A 12,749-nucleotide genomic window follows, 5' to 3' on the forward strand; every position below is an offset into this window, starting at 1 on the left:
AGGAAACCGGAGTACCCGGAGGAAACCCCCGTGGCACCGGGATGTCAGAAAAACTTGAAAGATTTTTTTTTTGTTTAAATGATTTTTTAATATATATATATAATATAATAATATATAATATATATAATGAAAGGATATTGGCTATTGATATCTTTTTAAACCCAAAGCTGCTCAACATACCATTGCCATTAATATAAAGTGGTGAAATGCAGCCCAATGCATCTAATAACAGCATTTCATATAGCAAGTTTTATTCCTCTTATACTGCTGAAAATCTTCCAATACTGACTGTTTGCTTTTTGTTTTTTTGTTTAGAAAAAAAGACAAAAGATAAATCTCTTCATTCCAAACAAAGTATTTCTATTTATTTATATCTTTACTGTATATTAACAGCGCATTGTGTCTCAGTTGTGTATGGATTGGCTACAATTCATTCATTGTCTAAAGGGGCTGGAAATCTGAAGCAGGATTAATAAATTCTGGGGGCATGAAGGGTTAATCTATCCTGAGTGCTGGCTGTCCAGGCTGCCTCTAGCAGGCCTTCTTCTCTTTGATGGGAAGCAGGTGTCCTGTTGTCATCAATGAGGCACTCATTGATCAAAGGCCCGTCAGGAGTCTAGTCTTCGTCCGTCAGTCTCCAGCAGGCAGACAATGTCCAACGAGCGGAGACTGTCAGTGCTTCTCCTCCTCACGCCTCTCCTTATTCTCTCAGTCATCAGCAAAGAAAAACTGCCTCTGACAAAACAAAGACAAGCATGAGAACTCCTTTGTTGGGCCTTGGATCTGTACTGGATTAAATTTGAAATGTCTTTGTAAATATAACCTGCCTCTTTATATGTCCTTAAAATGAAAGCACAATAAAAGACAGCATCCATGGCAAACATTCTTGTTTTATTTAGAAAATCCAAGCAACCTCGGCTTACATAACATGGCCAAATGACCTACTTAGGGGTGCACAAAATGGCCTGCAACCCATCATCAGATGAACTCCCACGCAGACACACCTGCTCAAATGAGTGGCAGAAAAGCTCATGTGGGGGTTCGAGAGGAAATAGAGCTCACGAGGAGGCCGCTGCAGTGCTGCAGCTGTGAAATGACACTGAATATCACTCTTATTCAAGTGGTAATCTCTCAGCACAGTTCATTACCAAACTTTTCACATAAGTGCATATTGTCTCACTGAAGTGCTCATATGCATGCTGCTGATTCTGCTGAATATTTGTTAGCCAGTGTCCCATGTTAAGCCACTCTGAGTGATTCTCTTGCATATCATTATTCTCCCACTCACACGATTGTACTATCTACAAATCTGCTATTAGATACATTTTCTTAAAGAGTATACAGCAGTGATAGTGAGCAATGTAATATTAATCTGTAGTTTGCATTTAATTGCAGCTTGTTTTAATATTAAATGCATCTCTGCAATAGATAAACACTCACTCAGATAAACCTCTCTAATTTACTTATTTTAGTGCATTTTTCATGATTTCATTCGTACACTATACTGTGCTTTTAGACAAGGCTCCAAAATTACAGAACTAATTTTCACTGGAGTTTCACGTGTTCTCCTTTTTCCTGTTTCCTCCTCCTCCATGGCATATTCTATATTTCTGCAACTAATGATGCCCAGAACAGACTCTGCATACACTGCAATCCCTGACCAGGAGCAGGGCCACATGAATCATAAGGTTTTCCTAACTCTGGTGGATCTAAACCTTTACATTTAGCTGAATGTTTAGTACAAACATGCATGACACAAGATTACATTTAGGCCTACATCCTACATGCATTCAATTAATTTAAATTTTTGATTTTAAGTTCAAATGTCCAGGAGTTTAAATAATGTAAACCATTTAAAAGGTCATTTTGAAATAAATAATATAGAATTAATGGCTGAATGTCTTTTCTGGCAGACGGTTTCTGCATGGCGAATCACATCCTGTACAAGTGGACATCAGATTCGTTCTGTAGTTTTGTGCAGCACCTGTGTGTCCGTGTCGTCTGTCTCACCACGTTCCTGCTGGGAAGTGCTGATTGCAGAAGCTCATTCAAATCACACCACGCTGTCCCTCTGCATAAAGCTGAAGGACCATCCTCTTTGTCGGTGTCAAATTATCTGCTGTTGCCATTCACACGTTGCCAGTTCTCTTCCCCAGCAGTGCTGCCTATGACTGACGCGCTCAGATTCCGTTGTCAGGCGTACAAAAGGAGCAGCGAGCATTGTGGATGTGTGATGTTGACACCACACAGCCAGCTCTGGACCGGGTGTCACAATGTCGCATAAAAGAGCTTGTCGGGGTTAACACCGAGGCCTTTGTCTCAGGTAGAAGTTAGCAGATGGAGCTGACACCATTAATATTTACAACATCGGATGAAATGAATACATTTCATCTGTCAGTCACAGCTCAATGGAGGCAGTCAGCAGAAAACCGCTCCCTGGAGAGCTGTGTCTAAGGCACCAGGGTCTAATGAAATATTAACAGCATACACAATGAACAAATAAATAACACCAAACTGGTTTTGACACCATCTCAGACAAGTATTATTTAGTAATAGCCTGTATTCATAGTCACGAATCCATGAAAATGAGCTCTGCTGGGCAAACAATGAGTGCGACACGTAGCTCTCAACCAAAAGCTTTGGCAGAACTTGTCTTTGGGCGCTGGAAGTTTCCATGCCATCTTTATAGGTCTAATTTTCAGGATAGATTTTAAAAAAAAAAATTAAGGCTTGTCTTCTTTTTTATGTTTTTTTACTGGCTCTATGAAACTATGGATGTCAGATGCTAGGACGTGCATACTATTTAAGGAAACTTTTTCTTTGAATGTTCTCATCTTGATTAAAATGCACAACTTTATATCGAAATGTTTAGTGCCTTGCCTCTAGCCTATGTTTCTAGCCCTCACACCCCAAATACCATGTCCTCGTGCAAATTCCAGGCCTGAGTGACATCACTCAAAGGAGTTTCCTCTACTTTATTCTCATGCCATACACTGAGACGAGCATGTGTTTTGGAACGTTGCCTCCTTCATATTAGGCTGTCATCTGCTGTCGGCTTTGGCCCTTTTGGCCTGGCTTCTAGTCTCTCTTTGGGCTTTTAAAGCGTTGGATTCCTGTCTTAGTGCCTCTCGGGCTCCAGTCTAGCCTGCTGGATAATCCATAGCCTTTCTGAAGAATCCAGGACTAATCCGCAAGTCCTTTGGGTAGGCGATGAAAATTTGCTCAAATTCCCTCGGAAGTCATCTGGAGATAATGAGGCTACCCGATGATGAAAACAAGATGATGGCTAAAGAGCTTTGGTGCAGTGTTACAATACAGCAGACAGTTAACCCAATGCACAACAGATGTCAGAATTTTTTTTACATATACAAAGGGACAATATTACCGGGTCCAAGCAATGGAAAATAAAAAATGTTTAGCAGGCAAAAAATTTACATTTTTTGTAGGCTTCTTGTGTTTAATAAGTAAACATTAGTGTATTTATTGTATAGTATGCTACTGTAAAAAAACTGGTGCATTTGGTGTACTACCAAAATATTGCTTTTTTGTTTTGTTGCTTTTTGTTTTTACTAATTTGTAAAAAAAAAAAAAAAAAATACAACAAATTTCACCGAAAAAACGGAAACGTGAAATCAGAATGTGTTGTTCAGGAAAGTGAGCAGAGAGACAGTGCTTCTGAGACCTGTTATTAGCTCAGGTTTTTTTCTCGGGTGAAAGATCTCATTGTACCCTGTTTTAGTTAACTAACTAGCTAATGAATTTCACACCAAACTTACTGGTTAAACAATGTGCAAGGAGAATATATTTCAGTTAAATATGTACCATTGAAAGTAGATTGTAAAATAATAACAGTAAAATAATGTTGTAGCATGCTGTGTGTGTGTGTGTGTGTGTGTTGCATTGGGAACTGTCGGATCATGTGATGTCTGGGCTTTCATCTTAGCTGGAATTCAGTTGCCTGTCGGGTCCATGCATACTGTATGCAAGCTCTTTTTTTTTTTTTTTTTTTTTGTCTGTCTGTCTGTTGCCCTCTCCCTATTGACATTCATTTATTCAGGCTGGATCTTGCACAGCAAAGAACCAGAGCAGAGGAAAAAATGAATCAGTCCATGCAGTTTTACAATTATATATAATACATATGTGGCCAATGCTGTCTGCAAAATGACAGTAATAAATTGTATTTAGATATAGTTTGACTGTTCCAAGTCTTACCTCATACTCAGTCCTGCTTTCACAATTTTATTGTAATATTTGGCCTTTGCATATGCATATCTGCTTAGCACTGCAGTACTGGTGTTTCCAAAAAAAACCAGCTGCTTGTATGCTGTAGCGGTGTAACGTTATGAAGAATAGGTCTGCATATTGAACAATGCATTCAAGACACGGCATAATAAAGTCATTATAAAATACCATTTATATTATGTGAGGTGTAATAAACATTCAAACTTAATCAAGCCCACATGCATTCCTGCTTTTTCTTTAATTAGGATAGTCTACAGGGGTTCCAGAGAATTACATCTCCTAAGCACATTGTTTTTTACAAGCCAATAAAGTCCTAATCGGGAAAAATAACAAAAGCTATACTGAAATCTTCAAGGGTTGCTATATTGGTGCACATTGGATCCCCTGTTAGTTATGAAGCTGAAGGTTGTGGTGCAAAATGTTACACTGGCATTAATACCGCAAAGTGGCCACACTGCACTTCCTCTAGAGCTTCAAAACCTCTAAACACATCTCTGGTTACAGATACATACGGAGCTAGAAAGAGCTAGTTAACAGCAGAATACAAAATAAAAAGCCCTATGCTTCAGACGCATCCCTTTTTAGTGACACAGACCGGTAAAACCTTTGCCGGAGATCTAATGATTAATTAACCATGCTTAATGTTCATGCATTCTAATACACTTTCTAAAAGCTTTCTTATACACTTTCTTATACATTTCTAATCGTATTATATACTGCTAAAAAGAATCGATTAATTGCATTTCATTTGTTTTGTTTTTATTTTTTAATCAATTGAAAATGGAAAGCTGAGCCACGTATTCAGTCAGTGCTTAGTTTTAATGAATATAGCATTGTATCAAGTTCCCACTGTTTCATGTCGAGTTTTTGGAGTTTTTTGTATCCTTATTAAGTGTCATATTTGTGTCCGAGTTTGTCAGGATTTCTTTGGATATCCTGTGAAGTCGTTACACCCCCTGTGGCAGATTTCACAGGTTAATGTTAATACTATTAAAAGCTTATAGTCGTAATATTCTTATTTAATGTATTTTCACTTGCTGGTCCTCGCAGAACACTTCTAGTTCTGAGATATTATTGCGCCATCTAGGACATGCATCATGTCTAAGATTCGTTTTTGTTTCACTTTCTTGATTGATTACATATTAAAATCTATTCCTCTTTCTACGTGTGCAATGTTTCTTGTGTCTCTGGGTCACATAACCTTAAAACATAATAGATCCAACCCTCAAAGCAAGGTGCTCGTTTTCTCAAATGCTGCTTTTTTTTCTCAAAATATACTTTCGATGATTGTGACCGAGTTTCATGTTTACCTCTTCAGTCTACATCACTGGATTAACGAGATATTGTTTGCATACATCAGATCTTTACTTTTGGTTGCAGGTAAGGTTCATTTCTGAAGGCTTTCCCATGCAGATCATTTTTGTGCAAGTAATGCTTCAGAGTAAAATGGTACACCACTTATGTGTTAGCTAAATCTCTCCAGCACATCCTAAGTGTCATAAGAGAACATTGTGTTACCTTTCTGGTAGTTTTATCTGTTTTTAAGGTTAGCTTACATATTTTTCCTTGACTCTCCCAGGTCCCCTTAACTGCCATTTCCTAATGGCATTATAGACACTGGAAATTGTGAGCTGGATGGGCCTTAATATCTTTTTATAGCCTTTTCCTGCTTTGTTAGGCATCGAGTAGATTCATTTTCATATCCTCAGTTAGCTGCTTTGAAGAGCACATGTTTACTGAGTGTTAGCACAAGGTCTGAAGAGTCACAGAATTGTAATTACTGAGACACTTTTTGACCAGCCAAGTGTCCCATGAAGTCAATTAAGGTCTAGCACGTTAATTAAGTTCTGAGACTTTCTTTTGCACAAGAGGTTTCTTTTGCACAGGCAGAAATTACTGTTGTTTTTCCCTATTTTTAAAATTTTGAAATTTCAAGGACTCCTAAAGCCTAAATATTCCAAATACCAAATGCCTAAATTTAGAAACTCCCTGTTAGTGAGACCTCTGATTGTACAATAACATCTCAGGAAACATCCCATTAACAAGTTTGTTACTTGAAGAAAAAAAAGAAAGAAAATTGACTAGAAAGTTAGAATTGGTTCAGATTTTTAAAGATAGTAAAATTGTATTTTTTGTAGATATTTGTTTTTGTAGTTTCCTACTTAATGTAATACATTTTTTTGGGGGGGAACTCAGCTAATATATACACACTATACACACTACAGTAATACACTAACTGACCGTTTTTCATGTGAGTAGGTAGCTATCTCATTGTTTTGGAGTTTCTCACAAGGGCCCCAGTTTTTTTTTTTATCATAATCATCATTATAATGCCATAATTTTCATCTGTGAATATTTACTCACATTTAGTATCTAAATGCATACCTACAGTATGGTGATCATGTGTCCTCTCAGTGGTGGTGTCGTCATCCTAATTTGATTTTGACACAGGTTTTATGCCTAATGCCAGGATGTGCGATATGATCATTAATGGTTTGCATAATTTATTGACTGTGGATTTACACTTGGATACAGAAACCAGAATTTGGCTTGAACACCATATGTGCTTTGAGATTTTAATTGCTGACTTGTCCAAAACTGTTTGTCCAAAACTTGTCCAAAACTGCCGCTGTTTTCAGCTTCACACCTACAGTTCACCAAACATCACAAGTATTTATGTTCAAACAATATTTCATCAACTACTCCTAGTCGGTATTGCATATGTGACTGATGCCTAAGAGATTATTTTCAAATTATTGTAGTGAAATTATATTTGTACTGATTTGATTTACCTCTCGTAGCATTCATAGCCGGGGACCTCTTCCAGCATAAAAATATGTGCAGACCTCCAGAACAGATTTATTGATTCAGCTATTTAAATATTAAGCGCATTAGGCAGATGTGTACCATCATATTTATTTATTGCGGCCATTTGAGATTTCCTTCCTGAACATTCCATCGGCAGTCCCAAACCACTTATAATGATGTAAAATGTACACTGCCCAAACACTTTAATAGGTACCATTGCATAGTCATGCACTTATCCAATCAGCCAAACATGTGGCAACAGCACAACACATAAAACCATCGTCTAGTCATTTCACAATTTTTAGCTGTCCGGACTCGGACACAGATTTTTGTTTTTGGCTGTCAGCAGTGTGTGATCTTATGCTCTTGTAGCCCATCTGACTCCAAGTGTGATGTGCTGTGGGTTTTGAAATATCTTTCCGCTTACCTTGGTTGTAAAGAGATTATGAGAAAAAAATATGTTTTTACTATGGTATGGTTATGGGTCTGAGACAGGCCCATAACCATACCATAGTAAAAACATATTTTTTTCCCTTCCTAGAGGAATGTGAAAATAAGCTAAAGCTCTTAGCTGACCTGCATCTGTATCGTGAGTTTCTGCACCGTCCTGCTGCCAAGGTGGACAGGCGTTCCTATTAAATTGGCTGTAGAAGGTGGATTTAATACAATACTTTATTAACAGCATTTTTCTTGTTTCTTGTTATACAAAAGCTGCACTTGAAATTAGAGTTTACTTCTTGTATTAATGTATTGTATTAATACCTAGAGTATTAAAATCACATTTTGTGAACCATGTATCTTTAATTGTCTATAGCAAAAATATATTATGTGCATCCTTAGTATGAATTGGTGACCACGCCGTGTCATCCGTGCCACCAGTGAGCATCATGTTCTCTTTTTTGGTCTCTTTTATGACATGCTGAGATTCAGCGTAATGGTAATGAACTGGATGGAGCTCATCTCTTGGCATCTCCTGTAGAGATGCGTTAGAGTGCATCAGGCCACCTTTAATGGATATTAATATTGCTCCTGCTGTGTGAAACGACATGGAAAGATACTCAGCCAGCTTCCTGCTGAAATAAGCTAAGGAAAGCAGAGAAGAGTAATGTGAAAGCTTAGATAAAGGTTCCTCAACACCGGCTACAAACTCTAATCTATGACACGACACTTGCATTAATATGTTATGTAATTACAGTTGTCTGAGAAAGGAGGCTGCAGTGCTAGTGACTGCTGCGTTTAGGAGAATAAAATACAGGGCTTTCTGTCAGTCACATTCGTTGTATAGAATAGCGCTCTCCAGAATTATTAGCACCCTTATATTTTGATGATATAAAGTGCTGTAGCATATAAACATTCTAACATATAGGCACATTTAAATATTAAACATCACAAAAAAACAATTAAAATTTCTTCTTTAAAACAGTATTTTTTTCTTATAATGTGATGTTTGTGATGTCCAGGAAAGATCTGGGTTTGGACAGAAATATTTTCGACTTAGCACAATTCATGAAGCCATAAATATTCAAATGAATGCCCTGAAGTACCAGCTACAAAACACACACAAAGCATCAGTGATCCATCTTCAGATTTTATGGTGGGTATCAGGTGCTGGTCCACTTTTATCACCACACATGCTGATTGCATGCACATAAATCCAATTATTGCCAGATTTCCAACTCGCAAGGCTGCCGGTAACATGGTACAGTAACACTAGTATTTAAAATCTCGATGGTTTCTGTACAATCTATATTCTCTGTATGTTAAATAGTCTCTGTGTCTTAGGCTACAGAGAATTTAAACATTTTAATAATACCTGCTTTACTGCAGCACAATACTACATGACTTATAACCCCAGTTGTGTTTGCAGGGAAAAGGAGTTAGACCTATTTCCTGAATCTGTTCAGTATAATAATATTTGGCATGACACATGCAATCTGTATGCAGCAAGTGGGCTATGATCAGTATGTTTAAAAACTGGTTCACATGATGTATAGTATAGAAAGTGCTTAAGATAAGTTGCCTGTAAATGTTGTTTTTTCTCTGAAACTTGATTCTTTTAATTAAAACTACATAAAAAAGTATTTGTCATCCATAGTACAAAGTCACAAGTAAGGACGATCCCCAGTATGAAAGGTCATATTAAATATTTAAATAATTAAATAATGTCTTTGACCTTCAGATCCTATGTTGTACTCTTTCATAGAAGTTGCTTTATGTGGAGTTTTTTTTTTGGTGGAAATAATTGTCAAAAGTAAGCGTTCTATGTATTGTATATTGCATTAGCATCATAAACTCACCGAGTTAGAAATCACACACTAGTACAGGAGTATAAAATCTAGAGCTGCAAATCCACAAGTGCACTCTCTCCTTCTCTTTTTCAGTCTTATTCCCATCTGCCTCTTAAACAATTTTGTACTGATATCCAGTACATGGCTTATAAATTAGCAGGATATTGCTTTCCTTGTACTCTGTTTTGTTGCTCCCCGTGGAAGCGCCGTTGTTAAATCCCACTCCAGTCCGATCGTGTTTCTGCCACTCAGCCTTCAGCCCACTGGCGTATAACCAACACCTCATGCTGGACCTCCATCATTTTGGCTAACTGATGGGAGAATGTGTAATCCTCATATTCCTCCTGATGGAAAGCAAACGTGCTGTCATCAATCACATACTTGGAAAGATACAGCCAAGACTAATGTACCGCTTTCAAACCCACCGTGAGATATTAGCCTAATAGAATAAGCTTCATTGTGCTCACTCAGGCTCAACGTGTTTTCTGGGAAGCAGACTGCCTTGCACCTACACAAAATGTGTCACGTATTTAATTTGCCTTTATTCATTTCTAAATGTCAGACAGACTCGGGTTATTATTACTCTATTTTATGGACAAGGTTGTTTTTGTATCGTTATATGGATGTTGGCTAGAAGCTGCTGATTGATTTGTAATGAGGAGATGAGGGACTATACCCTTTCATCAGCAGGAAGATGGAAGAGAAAAGTTTAGGAGACTTTATTACCTGCCAAGTTGCAATGCGACAGATACGTATCATATACCAAAGTCAGCAAATACTAGAAGGTATCTTATTTCCTAATGGTTTGTGTGTAGGAAAAAAGGTTACCTGCAAAAAATACACGCAAGCTGATGTCCTAACAGGGTCTGTGACGGATTGCTCGAGCGGAATAGCACACCTCAGCCATTTTGCATGTCTGCCTTAATGAACAGGCAATTTGGTTGCTTTTTTTTTACAGCAAGTGAAAAACAAATGACCAGAGGTTTTAGTGCAAATAGATTTATTTAGCAGCAGCAGCAGCAAGCCTGAAAGGCAGCACAAACAACAACTGAGATATTAAAGATGTGTGAGTCTGTTTCAACCATTTGAAGGTAAAATAAATTTTATTTTTAAAAGTAGCATCTGTGTGTGTGTGTGTGTGTGTGTTATGTGGCACAAGGGTAAATTACTGTCATTACTGTATAATCTGCTTTACATACTTACATAGAACATTATAGTTCTTTTAGATCTGAGATTCACTTTTAATTTCTTTGAAAACATTACATAAACTAGTACATTTATGTGTTATTCTTGATTTTAACACTAAGGTGACAAAACGTAAATATCCAAACTCTCTAGTTAACTTTGAATATTCATGAGAAGTGCTCAATTGTGTGTTAAAGCTAATTACATTAAAATAAAAATATGTAGATGCACAAATAGAAATGTGGTTCTGGTGTGCCTCTGGGTGGTTTTAAGGGGGAAAATGGATCTGGAATTTTTTTATCGCCTTTGTGCGAGTAGTCAGATATTCCTAAGTAGAGCTTTGCTCTTTGTGTGTCAGACAAAAGCAGAACAGTGTGAGGCCAAGCTCACCAGCAGCAACAGAGGCCCATATGAATGTATTGTGAATGTATTCTCAGTCTCTACTTATATGTGGATTTACAGCCAGAAAATAAGATCTGTATTCTAACAAATACTGATGGATAGTTTAATATTTCTTAGAGTGAAAAGTCACAGTATTTGGTTAAGAAACAGAACCGTTGAATAGTATTGCTACATATACAGTATAATCCACTGTTTAATCAGATTGGTCTAAAATGTAGTCTGTTTTTGCCCAGCATGCTCCTCGGGATTCTTCAAACCATCCCAGGGAGATCAGTCATGTCAGCAGTGTCCTATCAACAGCCGCACCACCAACGAGGGAGCTACCAGCTGCGTCTGCCGTGTTGGCTACTACCGCACTGATTCAGATCCTGCACAGATGCCCTGCACAAGTACGTTGTTTTTAAACGATTCAAGTCCAATAACAGTTTTGAGAGCTGTCAGCAATGGCATGACCCACAACCACAGATCCACAGAATCCATCTCTAAATCCTTCATATTGCACAAGCCTAAGCATGCAGAGAATGCTGTTTTATCTCTGGAAACTCTTGCCCTTTTTTTAAGAAGTGGTTAGCGGATGAAGCATACTCTGAATGAAAATGTCACTCTCTAGTGTAACTGAAAAGGAGCCAAGAAATAACAAGCCCAGTCCGATTTGCATAATTCCCTGCGCTTTTTAGAAGAGTGGCCATTTGTGAATGAGAACAGCACTCTGTTTGAGAGTAGAGAAGTAGAGAATACTTTTCTCACAGTGTTGCTTTGCATTATAATAAACACAATGCTCTTTTCAACACATCACAGATTAAAGAGCTTGCAGAAGGACCAGGCTGCTTTGATTCGATTCATACTAATGGAGCAATCAAAATGGTGTGAATGAATAAGAATCAGCTCCTAGTGTATAGACAGGAGAACAGTCACTTAGTGTTCAAGACATCATTGGAGGAATGACTCAGACTGTTGATCCGGTTCTACGTTGGACGACTTGTTTCACTTTTTGAGTAGAGATCTGTGATCATTATTTAACAGTTTGAATCTTTCGAAAGCAGTTTAACTTGGAAAACAAAAGATTTACATTTTTATATAGAACCAGTAAGACAAAGATGCCTCTAAGGTTACAGATGGAAACTTATTTTGAGGGAACATTGAAATGAGAGGTTTTATGTAAAAGAATTTGACCAATAAACCATTGTTCAACATGTAAATCTGATAAAGTCACTGTCTACAGATTTTATTTGAGTATTTTGCACATTGGTGTGTCTCTAATATGTTGTATGTGTTTTATTAAGTGAGCCTTATGGCACAGAGTATCATCGTAGGCGTAAGAAAGATGTGCGAAAAACACACACACACACACACACACACACACACAGTGAGAGACAAATAGGCAGCTGTGTTTGTGCCAAGTGTTATAAGTCTCTCATGTCCTGCTGGGCTCATACAGCGTCTCCTACGAATAACATGCATGGTTACCAGAGTTTGTTTAAAAAAAGGAACACAAAACTTGCAGTTCTGTTGTTTGTCCTTTAGCGTCATTAGAACTTGGATGAACTTAGACATTGTGTTTATTTACTTTCACTTATTCCTCTAAAGGCATCTTTATCGAGCTTAATCTTGGGTTTTAGATATGTTATTGAAACTCTAGACTCTATCAAGGGGGTTTTCACTACAGGATACAACAGTCACTGATAGACCATGTGAATCAACAATCATGCGCTAGAAAGAAATCAGCCTTAGTTGATTAAATGCTGCATTTTATTTCATCATTCAGTGTGTTTTTCTACTGACTGTTAGTTTTGCTATTAGATTTTGTTTCTAACAATTAAAATA

At 37.5% G+C, this 12,749-nt stretch overlaps 1 protein-coding gene across 1 annotated transcript in view; it reads left to right on the top strand.

The window, feature by feature from the left end:
* Window positions 1–12,749, top strand: part of ephb2a (eph receptor B2a) — a 60,558-nt gene that overhangs the window by 23,031 nt on the left and 24,778 nt on the right. The window contains exon 4 of the mRNA XM_060893925.1: window positions 11,159–11,314. Coding sequence (XP_060749908.1) covers window positions 11,159–11,314 — 156 coding nt within the window. The remainder of the gene's footprint in view (window positions 1–11,158; window positions 11,315–12,749) is intronic.

Source organism: Tachysurus vachellii, chromosome 19 (assembly GCF_030014155.1).
Source record: "Tachysurus vachellii isolate PV-2020 chromosome 19, HZAU_Pvac_v1, whole genome shotgun sequence".
NCBI lineage: Eukaryota > Metazoa > Chordata > Actinopteri > Siluriformes > Bagridae > Tachysurus > Tachysurus vachellii.